General features: G+C 44.1%; 1 protein-coding gene across 1 annotated transcript in view; it reads left to right on the plus strand.

The window, feature by feature from the left end:
* VWF (von Willebrand factor) overlaps window positions 1–17,895 on the plus strand; it is a 1,126,314-nt gene that overhangs the window by 587,637 nt on the left and 520,782 nt on the right. The window contains exons 26-27 of the mRNA XM_086921215.1: window positions 7,564–7,722; window positions 9,077–9,212. Of these exons, the coding sequence (XP_086777341.1) occupies window positions 7,564–7,722; window positions 9,077–9,212 (295 nt within the window). The remainder of the gene's footprint in view (window positions 1–7,563; window positions 7,723–9,076; window positions 9,213–17,895) is intronic.

The following is a 17,895-nucleotide window of genomic DNA, read 5'->3' on the forward strand; positions in this document are numbered from 1 at the left end:
TATTGTGTTTTGTTGTTTAAGTGTATCTATGTTTATTTCCAGCTATGTGATTTTTGGGCTAACTTTTCAGTCTTTAGGAGAACATGAGTATGATCCAATGAGACTTAATGTAAAATTCAGTATCATTTTTCTTGAGCTTTCTTATTTTGTGCACATAAAATTAGCACTTAAACATTTCCTGTCTTCTGAGTAAAGCATCTTACCCTCTCATAAAGTAAAGTTTGGTTATTGCATATGATTATTTCAGTGTTCTTTAGGTTTTGTTAATATATACTGTAAGAAATTTGATTATTAATTGAGAGGGGAGGAAACCCCACTCACATAATAAACACTATCTTTGTCAGGGTGAACAACAAAAAGTCACAAAAGGAATCTGTGCTTAACCCTATTGAACAAAAGCAGTCAGGCTTAACGTAAAGCCAATGTATAATGTATGTATGCAGCACACAAACAGTTACACAGGGAAAACACAATACTGGAAAATCTCACACTAATTTATAAAAGTAGGGTAAATTTACATCAAAACAAACAAGAGTCGAAGCTATGACTTGTTGATATTTTTAGTAAAATCTAGCTGAATTCTAGCTCCAAAAACAACAAAGCGCCACCTGTGGGAATCTGGTCACGCAAGAGCTTGTCAAAGTCAAAGGTTGAGGCCGATCGTGATGGAAAGTGGCTCAGATACAATGGGTGGATTGGGCCCAATATCTTACCTTGGGACTAAAAATACATTTCAGAAAACATTCCTGAGAAGGTTGAGTTTCAGAGGGGCAAGGCAGCAGGCTCTAGCCAAGACAAGGTTGCCATCGATGGGAGGCTGCTGGACAAATTCTTGGTGAAGCTGTTGACAATAGTGGGAAAAGCTCTGGGTGGGAACAGCTCAGGGCAGGAAAAGCTGAATTTTCAGGCCGGGGAGTTTGTCAATGGAGTGCTGGTTGACGTTGGACCTAGTGAAGATTTCTTTCTTTGGACTTTTTAGAGCTCGGATTCACCCAGCTTGACATGGCTTCAGGCTGTAGCTGAGGATGGCTCCACCTGGCTGAATATCAATGTCAGGAGGTCCTGCTGAAGAGGATTTCCTTCTGTGCAGAATAATGTACCAGGAGCTGGGGCAAAGTCAATCGCACTAGTGATGCACCTTTGTTGGGTCAACTTGCAGGTTGGTCCCGCGATCCTGTCAGTTCTCATAGCGTTTTTTTCTGGATTTTTTAAGTCTGGGGTTTTGATTTTTGGAATGAGGAGGCCAATTTAGCACCACACCAAGCATCCAGGAACTGGTATGCAATGCTTGGGGGTTAGGATTCACTCCAGCAGGGTCCACCAGAATCAGGTAGGTAAGTTGCAGAATTTCTGGAGCGTGTTGTGTCCCATTGCTCACACAGCAGGCTAGCCAGCTAGCCCTTGGACTTACTCTGGTGGCCATGGGGTCAAGAAGAAGGTTTAGTAATTCTTCCTCGGACAGCGGGGCAGTACTTTTAGAGGCAGGGCAGTCCTTCTTCCGAGGCTTCTACAGGTGATCTGCTTTGGTGTATGAGAGTGAAACCCACCATTTATCCTCAATGCCCATCTTTATGTGCAGTGCAGTGCCTGGCCAACTCTTCTACCCTTCCTGTGCTTGACTCCTATATGTTTGGGGTGACAAAAGGCTACTCTTAAGCCCTTGGTTTATGCAGGAGACAAAGCCCTGTGGTAGTGTAAGTGGGGCTTGGTACTGTTCTGCCACCAACGATCCTTGCAAGATCTTGTCCACACCTAGTACCCTTTGTATCACTGATTGGGAGGAGTACAGAACCCACAACTGACTGCAGAGTTATGTGACCTAGACTAGTGGCAGAAAGCCACTCCAGGATTAGGAACGGAAATGGCAACTTTCTAAAAGCTGTATGCCTAGAATTGTAACTTAAATTTCAATTTTGCCTTGAAAGAGATTTTTAAATTGCAATTCAATTGAATCTAAAAAAATGTTCCTATTTGCTCCCAATCTGAAGTTACACTTTAATTAATGTAATAAGGTAATGCAATATTAGCCTATAGGAGAGATATGTCTTACACAGTGAAAAATTAACTTTGGAGTTTTTCACGGCCAAAACAAGCAACACTTAAACCCACATGTCCTACTTTTTAAATATTACACACCCTGCCCAAGAAGCTGTTAGGGCTTAGCTTATGGTTGACTTGTAAGTTTTAAAAAGACAGGTTTAGGCCTGGGAAAAGGCAAACATGGCCTACACCCAATTGGCACATTTAATTCACTTGTAGGTCCCTAGTGAAGTGTAAGCATGGGCGAATTTTGCGAATCTCGCGTTCGTGAATTTTGCGGATTTGCGAACTCGCAATCCGCAAAATCCGCAAATTCTCGCGAATTTGCGGATTTTTTTTTTTTGTGTTTGCGCGGGTTTCTGCCAGTTCGCGAGGGTTTTGTACACTTTCGCAAATTGCGAACTTACCTGTCGGGTCGCAAGTTTCGCGAACTTGTTGTTTCTACGTGTCCAGCCTGTTTGGGACACTCTTCTTCATCACTGCCACTCTCTGTCACCACTGCCACTCTCTGACTACTCATGCCACCCTCTGGCCCACCCATGCCACCCTCTGTTTCATCACAGCACCCTCTGGTTGTCCAGTCAGTGTACATTATTGTGGCAACGCAAGCACACCTTCCTTGCCTCAAGTGACCTGAATTAATTTGGGGCTGATTAATGTGTCACAGAATATTTTTTTAGCTGGCACCTGCTTCCTTAGTGCTTCCTGATTAGTGATCTTTTGCACTTGCTAAGTGCTTTCATTGTTGCAAAATTAGTTACAACACCTGCCCTGCCCCAACTGACAATAATGAATTAGGGGCTGATTAATGGATTTGAACTTCCAGCCTGGCTCCTGCTTGTCTCCCTTAGCTGTAATTCAGGACCTTTGTGGCATATGTGTAACTATTCTGAGGTTCAGAGCAGGGTCACATAATAGTTGCAACTGGCAACTGAACTCTGGAGGGGCCCCTCAGGAAGCACTACAGGAAATGGCTACTAATGATGAGCCTGAACTTTTGAACCTGGTAAGTAGTTTCAGTTTTGCTAAGATCGTATTTCTGCAATCTTGCACTTATTCGCGGGGCGCGAAGTTGTACTGGGAAGCCGCGAACTCACGCGAACAGTGCGAGCAGTGCGAGCAAAATCCGCTGCTCGCGGATTTGCGGATTTTGCAGGAGATTCGCGAATCTCGCGGATTGCGAATTTCCCGAAAATCCGCAAAATCCGCGAGCGAAACGGATTTTCCGCCCATGCTTAGTGAAGTGGTAATACAGGTTCCCTGGGCCTGTAAATTAAATGCTACTCGTGGGCATGTAGCACTCATTCTGCCACCAAATAGCCCTTAAAAACATGTATCAGGCCTGTCATGGCATCCTATGTGTGTAGTTTTAAAACTGCCATTTCAACCTGGCAAAATAAACCTGTGTCAGACCTAAACCTTCTTTGTTAATACATATAAGACAACCACAGGTAAGCTCTAAACATCTCATAGAGCACGGCGCATTGCACTTTAATAGTTGGACACATACTTTTATGTTTAAAATGTCCTGGTAGCAAACATCTCTCTAATTCATTTTTCACTATTGCAAGTCTAACCACTCCCATGGGATAACATTTGGTTACCTTATTACATTTCAGAGAGGATAACTTTTGTGCGGTACGAGGCAGGAATGTCATGTTTGATCTCTCAGGAGCTGTAATTTTAAACCCTCTTTAAGGGTAAATTCTGACTTTAATTCACAATTCTGAAAATGCCACATGTAGAAAGTCAGACATTTCTTTGTCCTAACCATTTGATGCCTGCTGTCTGTTTCCTGGGTCTCATGACTAATTGTGGGTGGCAGTTAGCCTTTGTGTATTCCTCCCAGACAGTATCACAATAAAAGGCCTGGGTGTTGGCAGAATGGGCCATCCTGACTTGATGAGTGGGGCGGAGCTGTCTCTTGTCACGCTTCCACTTCACAGACACTGACTCAGCTCAAACACAAAGAACTTCACAGTAGCCAATTGTGGCTGAATACAGACTAGGACCAGGGCAGAGAGGCAGGAAACTCCAAACACCACTGTGGGGGGAAACCCCAGCAGCAACTTCCATTTTAAAGCTAGTACCAGGTATAAAGGTAGGACCCTCTGACCCACTCTTCAGATCACTTCTGAAGAGGTGGAAGACTCTGCTGCCCTGCTGTTGGTAGGACTGCCCTGCTGCAAGAAGGACTTCCCTGATGCCTGAGGAAGGAAGAATGGACCTGCTTCTTAAACCCAGAACCACCAGAGTGAATACAAGGGCTAGCTAACTGGCCTCCTGTTCTGAATTACAGGAACATTGTAAGCTTCAGAGATCTGTTGTGCATCTACCCAGTGGCCCGAAACTCAATTGGACCTGCCTCAGCCCTCAGAAGTTGCTACTGGCCTCTTCTGGAGTAAGTTTGTATCTCTATGAGGTGCTTCCCCAGGTCCTGGGCCCTTTGCTGGCATCAAAGTTTAATCCTTCTGCCCAACTGTGGGTTACCTCAGAACTTGTGCTGTGTGACGTAACTCGATGAAGAGCAGCGCAGGCTCTCCCATCACAACATCTCACAGCCAGTGATCAGGGGCCTAATCGGAACTAATGCAGCACTATGCATTGCCCCGCATTAAGGACATAAGGTACAATCCTCAGTAGGACTAACCTGGTAATTGTATGAGGCCCGCACTCAATTGCGGTCAGCCTGAACTTGTGACTTTATCCAGGTCTGATGTAACCAGATAAACACAGTTGCCACTTTGTGCTTTTAGGCAGTATATATACCTTAAATCTTTGAGATTGCATATCTCCATTTCTACTGATTGGATTTTTGTCATTTTACTATCATGCAATTTAATAAACTTTACTCTAGTTTTCAAAATAGGTGTGGGAATTTTCTTGGGTTGCGTTTTCACTTTATTACTGTTTGTGTGCTGTATAACTGCTTTACACATTCCTTCTAAGTTAAGCTTGACTGCTTTTGTGCCAAGGTACCAAAGGGTTAAGCACAGGTTAATTTAGTGACTTTTTCTGGTTCACTCTGATGAGGATTTTGGTTGTTGCTTGAGAAGGGTTTTACCCCCCCACCCCATCAACCAATAACCCAATTTCTCACACAAGGCCTTTACTTGTGTACACCAGGTTATGGGGACATGGATTGACCTTCAGTCATGCCAAGCTGTTTCATGTCATGCCCTTCAGTCAGCATTGTGGACCCCTTAGCCACAGTATATAGCCTTTGGCACCGCGCCACGTCCTAAGCCTAGAAAATCTGCCGTTTGTGGCCTAACTCCATAAGCTGTGTTGTCTGTGACCTCTAAACTTTCTGCTCATGGAATTGGGCTATGCACCTCAGGCTTTTAGTGTGGGCATGGACAAACATGGCATATAACAAACCCCTTTGGCCTAAAACATTGACAGTCCTGGCCTTTGGTTGGGCACAATTGAGCCTGTTCTGCTGGGTACAGTTCGGCTGTGTTCACTGTACACAGCCCCTATGCCCTTGGATCCTACTATAACTTAACTTTGTGATGTAGGAAAGGGTATGGACTGAGAACAAAGGCTTGAAATCTAATGTACAGAGCCTTCAGCCATGCACAATCAGCTAAATGTTCAGAACATGGCCTTCAATTGATCGAGAAAAGTCAGTGCACACTGTATCACTGTGGGAATCCCATTTTAGTTTAAAAAAATGTAAGTTTGTGGTCACAAGAGGAGGGCAATTTCTATTTCTTGAACACCTGGAACCTTAGCAATTCGTTAGAATCCACAGATAGAATTTTAGAACTGCAGATACTCTGACAAAAAGAAATAGAAATGCAGTAACCCCTCGACACATACTCTATAGTCAGATCCATCACACAGCCAAATTATACTTCTTTCAACAGTATGTCTCAGTGGCTATTCTTGGATTCCGCGCTCCTCAAAATGATGGACGTGTTATATGAGCGCTTCATGTGGACCAGCAAATCTTTCAAACATTAATGGGGTTTTGTAGGCCATTATCAATGCCTCTAAAATCCTCTCTCGTCCTCTCTGTGGTGTCACTTGTTGCTCATGCCAACATCTAGTGGATGCCAACCCCTTTTAGCCCCCTCGTACCCAATTTGTTTCTACAGCACAGGTTTGCAGATATTCACAAATCCACTGCATCGCATAATGGTGGCTGCCATATTGTTTCAGTCATGTCCAGCCAAAGATGTCACTTGGGTAAGTTCAAATTTGTCACTTATGAAATTAATAATGGGTAGAAATACTACCTCCTCCAATGATATTTTAATAGTTTTCACTCATTTCTGTCCTGTGGTCCCTTGTGGGACCGTATCTGTGAATAATTTATGCATTAACTGTGCAGATATATTTGAAATAAACTCTTCTAAACCCACTCAGCACCTCCATGCCATGTCCATGCCACGTTTGGTGCAATCCCATTCAGTGGTTTTTGCTACAACGAAGAGCAGCATTTCCTGTCAGACACAATATGAATAACGCTATTGTATCTTCTTTCCAGATAAATGTATCAAGGTACTGACACATTTCACGGGTTTCATCATGTGATATAAATAAATAAAAGTGACTTAGTCCTAACATTTTAAGTAATTGGGGAGCCTTTTTACGACCAATGTATGTCTAAGTATGAGGCACACATGGGGGCGTAGAGTTATAGTTAGCTGTGGCAGAGTCATCCTTTTCCCAGTCTGGATATAGTTGGCGGTGCATATATGAGTGGTGAGTCATCCTCTTTTGTAGAAATAATGAATGAGCGATGTGGGACCATTTTGATCGTTTGGAAGTATGTATGATTGGCGACCCTACTGCTCTCTAAGTGACACAAATATCTGAGTGGGTGAGTCCACTTTGGTCCACTGTAGGTGTTTTAACCAGTGATATGTATATGCAGGTGGGTGAGTTCTTCAACTACAATCTGCATAATAGGGAAACACATATGAGCTGATGGATACTATTTACAATTAAGGGGCTAATTATCTGGGAGAGGTGCAAATTGCAGGTGCAGAATGCATACTTGCTAATTACAATTTGTGCACGTGCCCATTTGCACCTTATTCTGAGTTGCACTGCTCAAAATGATTGATTACACATTTTGACACAGTCCGAAGTCCACAACCTGGTACTTCCTGTATTTGCCCTTGAGAATTCTTGATGGGCAAACATCTGTGTTTGGTGCAATTTGCACCTGTTTATTATTCCAATTTCGGGTGCAAACTCCTGTTTGCACCAGAAACAGGATTAGTAGTCTACTTGTAAATATCTGAGAGAGTAACTCACATCTCTTCTAATTTTCACTCTCTCAAGTGATTGCAGGAAAAAGAGTATTTTCTTTAAAGCTATATCTGATCTGAATGTGTCACTTGATGAGCACTGCGAGAAAAACCAAATAGTTTCTCAGATTTGGTTCAGGCTGACACCAAAGCCAATCCTTCATAAAAAAAACAAAGAGTGCGAGCTACAGGCATAACAAGATATATGAATGCTCATTTCACAAACATACACCCATGTTATGTTTTTTCTACATTACAGCATTAAGTTGCGAAGAAAAGAATGAACCAAAGTTGGACTACGTCTGTGAATGGCGGTACAACAGCTGCGCGCCAGCCTGTCCTGTGACGTGTCAACACCCTGAACCTATGGATTGCCCGCTCAAGTGTGTAGAAGGGTGCCATGCCTATTGTCAGCCTGGTGAGCACTGTTTGTCATTACACTTTCGTTGCTATTGAGCTTATTAAACATGTAAGATTCAAAGTCAAGCCACACAAGTGTTGCAAGCACTGTGCTAGGCAACTAAAAGAGAATTGTGTTAACTCCTTGCGTGCTGCCATCGGCCGCGATGGCAGCACTACCTCCCTAGTGCTGCTGTCGGCCAACGGCCGATACAGCCCCGCCCACTCTGCAGAACACCCGCACCGTGGCGGAAAAACCGCTGCGGTTAAGGCGTTAAAGTGGTGATCACTGTAAACGAGAAAGGGGCTTTTTCATTAGCCCCTAGCGTCACTGGTGCATCACTTTTTGTGATGCACCGGAGGCGTAAAATATGCACCACACTGCAATATACTTACAAAGTGACGCATCTAAGCAGATGCTGTCTTTTGTAAACCCCCTCTATGAGATTTCACTTTGACACTTCTAGGACGCCACTGCGTCAAATCCTTATGCCTGCCTCACGGCAGTCGTAAGGCTGACTCAGGCCCTTTCATATGGGGCTTGCCCAATGTGAAAGGACACCTTGCTGGATTTGGGTCTGTTTTCAGACACACCCCAGCACTGTGCCACTTTTGCACTTACAGATCTGTAAAGCCTTGCAACATGGAGTGCCACAGTAAATACGGGTCATCCGTGGTGTCACAAGGAGGGCGCACTGAAAAGTGTTGCATCATTGTTTTCACGCAGCGATGCATCACTTTTCTTAAATGAGGTACAAAATGTTTAGCTACTAACGCACTCCAATAGCTTAGAAATTTCCTAAGAAAACCAACTTTTTTGACTGGGCTCCCTTGGTCAATGAAATAGACATCTGTTACAGATACTTGCCAAAGCTGGTAGCCCTGGCATGAGACCACAACAGTATACATGAATAAATTGTACAGCACTGCTTACATTCTAGTTAATGGACTAGGAATTCCCGTTCCATGCTTTTAAATCAATGTAAGTCGCGCAGTACTTTTTCCCTTCTGACAGAAAGTGGCAGCAGGGCATGTGGGGCCTGTCCTGGGTGGGTCACCAGGAGGCTGTCTGTAATGAATCTTGGTTTCTTCTGGTTCTTTGTCTGACAGATCCTAGATTACCCGTCGCCAAAACATAACATGTGAAAAGGCAACAGTAAAAAGTCGAAAGGGAAATTCTTCCTTGTAAAAGCCATACGAGTGCAATTACCACACTGAGAGAAAACATCTTTAAACTTCAGTGGTTTCGACAGTGTTTCCCAAACAGATCAACATTTCATTCATCTTTTCCAAGTGTTCAAAGCACAGCTGCCTTCAAGTGGTCAGCCTCGACATGTTTGGCTGCTTCTGACATTTTTGTTGTTGTTACACAGGGAAAATACTTAACGAAGTATCTCAGACATGCGTCGACCCCAGCGAGTGCCCTGTGTGCCACGTGGACGGCCGGAAGATTGCCCACGGGAAGAGGATTGTTCTGCACAGAGACGACTTGGCACGCTGTCAATCTTGGTAAGGCACACCGTTCCGTCGCGCGCCCTTCACTCTTCGTTGCACCGAAATGGGACGACGGGGGTTGCTTTGGGGGTGATTGTGTCACGTTGCTGTTTTTTTTTATAACATTAATTAAGGTGTCTCATTGCACAGAAAAAGGTCCGATTTTGCAGTTTCTGCCCCAGGCGCCTAGTGATATCTGAACCCCCAGTGAGGCCCTTTCAGGCGTGATTCACAGGCCCTGCTATGGAAAAGCCCATCTCATTGCAGATGCATGAGTCAGACCCCATTAATTAACACAGCTGCATTAAAGGCGAGGCACGCATGGATTCTGCCTTCAGGGCGCACGCACGTGGGACGCCTTGAACATTCAAGGAAGAAAGTACTCATCTTCCCCTTCCATTCAACAGTAACATGTATCCTGTACGCACGCGCTATAAACATATGCATGCTTAGGGTCCACGGTATAACCACCGTGGGGATAGAGAGCAGGACAGTTGCACAAACACCACATGAATATTTTCAAAATAACTCTCCCCCAGTTCCCTCATTAAAGAGAGCGCAGAGGAATGGAACGAATAGGCATCTCGCTAAGGCGGAGCGAAGGCCATGTGTGCTCCTGCGCACCTTTACAAGAGAGTGAGAAGAAACGGCCGGGCTCAGCAGCCCATGAAGCTGAGCTGTTGCCGTGCAGAGAGTAGTAGGTCTGTCCTCCAACTCGAAGAGGCCTGGGGAAGGTCGAGAAATCCATTCAGGGCGTAGACGCTCTGTGTCTCTAAGCGAGGTAATAGTACTCACCAACCCCTTTCCCTTGCAATTTTAAAAGTGTTTAATTTAATAATACAGAAAGACCAGACATCAGCATGATGATCATTATAGCCCATAAGCTGCAGTGGCGGTTGTTGACCCACAAAAATGTTGAGTCAACATAAATAAAATTTAAAAAAAACATACAAATAAACATTTTACATTTAAAAATGAAAAAAAAAGTTTTTCTTACCTTCTTAGCCTACAGCACGTCCTCGATGTTCTCTCGGCCCGACTCCAGACTTCTCCAGCGCGATGTCCCACAGCTCATTATCCAATCCAGACACTACTCTCATGCTGCATGATAGAAGCATCTGGATTGGCTGGAGCTGGCTGCCTCAGTTCCCTAAAGAGCACTGAATACCTGTGCCTGCTCTCCAACCAAGCTGTCTCAGACAGCCGCGTTGGAGAGTTTGCATTGCGCATGTCGGTTTGGCCGGAGCAAGGTGGCAGACCAAACTGAAATGCACAATTCCGTGGCCACTCGTCATTGCTGCGAATCAGCAGGAATGACGCACTGGCCCTGCCCTGCCCTCTCCGTTCAGCAGAAAGCCGGAAAAATAAATGGTAATAAAATATTTTTATTACCATTTTATTTTTCCAGCTTTCTGCAGCAGCGGCGCTTCTCCACTCCCATGGAGGAGCCGCTGCTCATAAACTGATGTTCACCACAGCCCTGCCTTTAAATCGCCCACTGATTTCTTGATTGCCAAGGTAAACTACCAGTGGTTGTGACAGTATCACAGCTGCGTGGTGGTAGATCTAGAGCTATGTGGGTACCGTGCTTCTGCCTGGATCTACAACACACCCTAAGTTGGATCATTTATTTTAAATTATCAGGTTGCTGCACCCCCGCTTAAAGTCAGCAACCATTTTTCCTATCAGTGCTATTGAATATTATTCAGTCTTGATATTTTACATTTTTTAACAGAAATTATACCAGAGGTTTGATGGGAAAGCACATTTTTGTTGGATATTTCGTTTTGTAGACAAACGTGACTAAAGGATACATTGTTTACCAATGTTGGGCCCAATTCACAAAAGAAATCTGAGACAAAATCCTAACTTTACCACTTATGGCATTCACAAATGGCATTAGGAAGTAGTAAAGTTAGGAATCCTAACTTTACTAGTCCTAAATGCCTTTTGTGAATACCGAAAGTCGTAAAGATAGGATTTTGTCTCAGATTATTTTTGTGAAGCGGCCCCCCGTCTGTATTTTTAAAAGGTAAGATTTCTTATTAAACACATTTGATAATGAGGACTTTGCTCTTGGTAAAATCACACTCCATCTCCAATACCAAGATAATGATTGACATTTGATTGAGCCTCGGAGAACTTGACGCTCTTTATTTGCCATAGCCATTAGCCCCAGGAATACTTTTGTCGGGGCACTTTAATGAACATGCAGAGATTGATCTACCTATCTAGTGAGACATTTGTGAATAGTAAGAAATGTTGTATATATTTTGTTGGGGTTCTAGATCAATTTTCCCAAAATAGAAGGCTTGTACTAATGGTAGAGAACTTTTGAAAGGACAATCTATAATTATTGTCACATAGTTCTGTTGCATTATCTATGTTTTTCTATTCTCCATGGTTTGTTAACCTGTTTCTATGGAAATATATTAGTGAGCTTTAAATTATGCCTACTGATAAAAGTGAGCATTACATCCAAAAAGCATTGGGAAAACCAATCAGTCTGGCCCTGGCAGCATAGTTCATTTGTAAGTTTCATATTTTTTATTGCAAAAAATAAGGCACAAAAAGATAAAAGAAAATGAGAAAACTTGTGGCACCTAAATGAGACCACCATATGCTTCCATTAAAAATTGTACATTTAAAAACGGTCCCTGATATGGTCATTTTACTAGTGATTTTTATATAAAACCCTTTCAGTTATGCCACGCTTTTCATTATTAAGATTATTATTATTATTGCTGTTGTTATTAATAGTAGTTATAGCAGTAGAGAGGTATTAATGAAGGAGACAAGAAGACATTTGCCATTTAACCAAGCAATTAAATTGCAGGCAGCTACAAAGTTACAAGGTCAACTAAACACTTTATAACTTTAAAAAGGAGATAGACAATACATCATCATTTAATTGGGCACCCAAAGTACGGACACAATAAATATCTGGTATTTGTAAGGCAATATAAAAAATAACTGAAATGAAAATGCACACTTGGAACCAGATTTATCTGAAGTGAAATGAACAATTTTTAGGTGGATATGAACAATGTGCTCAGGCTTACTGCAGTCACACAAAGTGAAGGGAGTCAATGGCTAAAGTGGGTTGGCTGCAGTGTTTAATTTGTATAAAAAAGAAGTGCAGATGCTGAAAATGTTGCCAAGGAGGCCACAGCTCACTTCTTCCTCCGGCGAGCCCCACTTTCAACACTCTCACTGCCTCAGTCTCTATCTTCTAACTTTGATCTGTTGTCTGTCCCCTACGTCTTTGCTCCAAGAGTCTATCCTCTCACCTCTCTAATTGTTTTCTATCATCTTTGTCACACCTGGTGTGTTACCTGCATTTCTGATATGCCCTCTATTCATTCTACCCCTGCCCTTTTTTTCCTCTTCACTTTTATCCATGCTCTGCTCTCTCTTCCCTCGATCTTGGCTCTTTACTATCAGTCTTCTAGCAGTGATTAGCTGTATCTCCGTTTTATCATTTGTCTGCTTTTATTGTCCTCTGTCCTGTCCTCTACATCCTTTGGTTCTATCTTCTCTCTTCTTAATGCTCTCTTCTTCACATCATGGCTGCTTTCTCTTTGTATCTGATTTGCTCTCCTTTTCTTCTACTTAGCTATGTCTTATCTCTCTCCTCTCTTGTTGTTTCTTCTCCTCTTTACTCTTGCTCTCTCTCTCATCTATAACACTGCTGCTGCCTGTGACCCCTGTCGCCAGCCTGTACATGTCCCTGCTATTTTGAACTCTGCGTTTTCCTGTTGTCTTTCCTAAAGATGAGGAAGATGACGTATTTTACTTTCTTACTTACACCGAGTGCAAAAACAAAATCTACACCAAATTAAAATGCTTTTTTTGCATATATTATCCAGTGCAGCATAACTGGGTTATTTGCAGAACAGGTAGCTGCTAGAGCACAGCAGGTGATGTCACCACTAGTGCTGCCTGTAATTAGTAAGTCCAGGGATGGCAACGGCATTGGCATCCACTGCTCAGCTTGCTGTGACCCTGCCTGCTACAGCACAGGCATTGTCCCCAGCTGTAATGCTGCCAATGCTGGTAAGTATGGCTATGGTGCCTACTGGATTCACGCACGCTCAGCAATTACCATGCTGGGGTGCAGCGCACAGATTCTACAGGTGACGCCATGGCACACAAAAGTTGTGTTGGGCCACAGCTGCATCGAGCATGTTGAGGATAGCAGCAATGCAGGGATGCAGGATATCTACTCTGGCTACACAGCAGGTGGAAAGTCCACACTTACTTTTGTTTATTCTTCCTCAAGAGCCCTCACTCCCAAGTTCTAAATGCGCTCTCACAGCTTCCTTGCCTCAACTCTGTCTTGAGTCAGCCCCCAGCTACAATTATCCAATGGGAGGCTTAGGCTCAGGCAGTGAAAGGGTGCAGCACACTCTGGGAATAGAATGCAAGACATAGTTTGTCGATGATTTCTTGGATTTGTGATCGGCGAGATGACATCATCACTAACATGGTGATACACAATCATGCCTGCCTGGAGAGGCTTATGCTGGCCTATGAACATTTACCAGCCTGTCACCATGCAATGTATGGTATTCTTTTTATTTTGAATTTGAGCAATTAATATTGAGACCACCACCTGCAGGGTCAGAAATTGTATCCCCGGCCCTGTGAAAGAAGTGCAGGTGCTGAGCACCTGAAAGCATTTGCTCAAATTAAGCACTGGTTGGCTCATTGCTCCTTGATGTATGTTATGGTGGGCAGAAGCCAAATATGAATCACAGTTTAACAGACCAATGGATGAAGACTGCAGACAAAAAACACTTTATGTTTGTCGATTATCGATTACATACAGCAACAAAAATTATAATCTGGCAGGACAGCTAAATCTGCATCCAGACCTAAAAATAGTATTATTTGAACCACTAATGCAGGTTTGTCATGTCTGGCCATGAATGTTTGCGTGTAACCGATATGTAAGGGTGATTTTGTGGTTTTTTTTAGAAAAGAAAATTCTTATAAATGTTTTTCACTAAAAGCAGACGTATTTCCTCCTGTATTTATTGGGTGTGATTAAGGTAATTGATACAGGGGCTCTAAATTTTTTTGGCCTAAGTTACAAAAGGTGATTGTAAACAGAGACTGTCCTTTTGCAATACTATCTGAAACTACATGGTTTGGGTATTGTTGGGCCTGGATCTTTCTGCAGGGTTATCCCCAAACATTTTGCCTTCTTGCACCTATTTGTCTAACCTTCTTTTCGTTGGTTTTAGGACTCTGGGCACTTTACCACTGCTAGCCAGTACTAAAATGCATGCGCTCTCTTCTCTAAACTTAGTATGGTTGGTTTACACCTGTTTGGCATATTTAATTTACATGTACATCCGTTGTAAAGTGGTATACTATATTCATTGGGCCTGCAAATTAAATGCTACTAATGGGCCTGCAGCACTGCATGTGCCACCCACCGACATAGCCTTTCAGCCCTTGCTCAGACCTGCCCCTGAAGGGCCTGTGTGCACAGTTTACTGCTACTTTAACTTGGCATTCAAAACTACTTGACTAGTGTTAAACTCCCCTTTTATTACACATAGGTCACCCCTAAGGTAGGCTTGAGTAGCCCTATGGGGAGGGTGTTATGTATATAAAAGGTGGGACATGTGTCTTTATTGTGTGACATATCCTGGTAATTATAAACAGCCTATTTTGTTTCTCATTGTTATGAAGCCTACTCCTCTCATGAGCTAGCATTGGGAATTCGTTTATATACTTTTAAGTGGTAAATCCTGATCTGAAAGGAGTGGCGTTGCCATGCTTGGTATGTTTAGAATGGCAGTGAGAAATCCTACTTACTGGTGTAGTTGGATTTTACATTACTATTTTAGAAATGCCACTTTTAGAAAGTGCAAAAAGAACAATTGATGGACAGAATTCAGAACAATGTCATACATTCACCCCAGTACAGAGATCTGGGCCTAAATCCATCCTTTTTTTGCTCACCATGCCATTCCAGTTTGGACCCAGCCATATGCAAATCAGTCTTGACCCTACTCCCATTGGGAATAGTCCAGCCTGAACTGCCAGGCCAGGATCTCCCTGGACTGGAAACAAGCACCCTAGGACCGGTTTGAGTACAGTTGCATGGAGAGCACAGGACCCACGTCTGGGAAGAACAATTAATGGACAGAATGCAGAACAATGTCATACATTCACCCCGTACAGAGATCTGGGCCTAAATCTATTGTTTGATTTGCTCACCATGCCATTCCAGTTTGGACTCAGCCATATGCAAATCAGTCTTGACCCTGCACCCAATGGGAACAGTCCAGCCCAAACTGCCTGGCCAGATCCTCCCTACGCTGGAAACAAGCATCCTAGGACCGGTTTCTGGGTTTCACCCACATCAGCCAGGATAGCTTGGCTCCAGTAGCATGGAGAGCACACTACCCACGTCTGGGTATACCTGTTTCACTCAGGGTGACAAATGCAAAAAGAACAATTGATGGACAGAATGCAGAACAATCTCATACATTCACCCCAGTACAGAGATCTGAGCCTAAATCCATCCCTAAGTTGGCAGGGTATGCCCAGACCTGGATCCCTTGCTCACTTTGCCACTTGATTCAAACTAACCAGGCTGATGAGGGGTGATACCCCGAAACCGTAACCCAGGATGCTTGTTTCCGGTCTAGGGAAGACATCGCTTGGCAGTTCAGGTTGGACTGTTCACATGAGGCACAGGGCCAAGACTGATTCGCATATAGCTGTGTCTGAACTGGGGTGGCAAAGTGAGCTGAAAAACGAAGATGGATTCAAACCAGATCTGTGACTGGGGTTGAGCATCTGAAAAATTTCAGCACTCCGTCCATAATCTCCTTGTGTTTGCTTTGTTTGCCCTAAGTTGGCAGGGTATGCCCCGATGTGGGTCCCTTGCTCATTTTGCCACAGGATTCAAGCTAGCCTGGCTGATGAGGGGTGTTACCCCGAAACCGGTCCCAGGATGCTTGGTTCAGGTCTAGGGAAGACATGGCTTGACACTTCAGGCTGGACTGTTACCATGGGGCACAGGGCCAAGACTGATTTGCATATAGCTTTGTCTGAACTGGGGTGGCAAAGTGAGCTAAGGAACAATGATGGATTCAACCCAGATCTGTGACTGGGGGTGAGTGTCTGAAAAGTTTCAGCGCTCCATTCATCATCTCCTTGTGTTTGCTTTGTTTGCCCTAAGTTGGTAGGGTATGCCCAGTCGTGGACCCCTTCCTCACTTTGTCACTGGATTCAAGCTAGCCTGGCTGATGAAGGGTGTTACCCCGAAACCGGTCCCAGGATGCTTGTTTCAGATCTAGGGAAGACATGGCTTGGCAGTTGGGGCTGGACTATTTCCATGAGGCACAGGGCCAAGACTGATTTGCATACAGCAGTGTTTGAATTCGGGTGTCAAAGTGAGATAAAGAACAATGATGGATTCAAACCAGATCTGTGACTGGGGTTGAGCGTCTGAAAAATGTCAGCACTCCGTCCATCATCTCCTTATGTTTGCTTTGTTTGCCCTAAGTTGGCAGGGTATGCCCCGATGTGGGTCCCTTGCTCATTTTGCCACAGGATTCAAGCTAGCCTAGCTGATGAGGGGTGTTACCCCAAAACCGGTACCAGGATTCTTGTTTCCGGTCTAGGGAAAACATGGCTTGGCAGTTCGGGCTGCACTGTTCTCATGAGGCATAGGACCAAGACTGATTTGCATATGGCTGTGTCTGAACTGGGGTGGCAAAGTGAGCTGAAGAATGATGATAAATTCAACCCAGATCTGTGACTTGGGGTGAGTGTCTGAAAAGTTTCAGCGCTCTGTCCATCATCTCCTTGTGTTTGCTTTGTTCACCCTAAGTTGGTAGGGTATGCCCAGACGTGGGCCCCTTGCTCACTTTGTCACTAGATTCAAGCTAGCCTGGCTGATGAGGGGTGTTACCCCGAAACCGGTCCCAGGATGCTTGTTTCCGGTCTAGGGAAAACATGGCTTGGCAGTTCGGGCTGGACTGTTCTCATGAGGCACAGGACCAAGACTGATTTTCATATGGCTGTGTCTGAACTGGGATGCAAAGTGAGCTAAAGAACGATGATGGATTCAACCTATATCTGTGACTGGGGTTGACTGTCTAAAAAGTTTCAGCACTCCGTCCATCATCTGCTTATGTTTGCTTTGTTTGCCCTAAGTTGTCAGGGTATGCCCCGATGTGGGTCACTTGCTCATTTTGCCACAGGATTCAAGCTAGCCTGGCTGATGAGGTGTGTTACCCCGAAACCGGGCCCAGGATGCTTGTTTCCGGTCTAGGGAAAACATGGCTTGGCAGTTCGGGCTGGACTGTTCTCATGAGGCACAGGACCAAGACTGATTTTTATATGGCTGTGTCTGAACTGGGGTGCAAAGTGAGCTAAAGAATGATGATAAATTCAACCCAGATTGGTGACTTGGGATGAGTGTCTGAAAAGTTTCAGCGCTCTGTCCATCATCTCCTTTTGTTTGCTTTGTTCGCCCTAAGTTGGCAGAGTATGCCCAGATGTGGGTCCCTTGCTCACTTTGCCACTGGATTGAAGCTAGCCTGGCTGATATGGGGTGTTACCTTGCAACTGGTCCCAGGATGCTTGTTTCAGATCTAGGGAAGACATGGCTTGGCAGTTCGGGCTGGACTGTTCCCATGAGGCACAGGGACAAGACTGATTTGCATAT

Source organism: Lissotriton vulgaris, chromosome 1_1, assembly GCF_964263255.1.
Source record: "Lissotriton vulgaris chromosome 1_1, aLisVul1.2, whole genome shotgun sequence".
NCBI lineage: Eukaryota > Metazoa > Chordata > Amphibia > Caudata > Salamandridae > Lissotriton > Lissotriton vulgaris.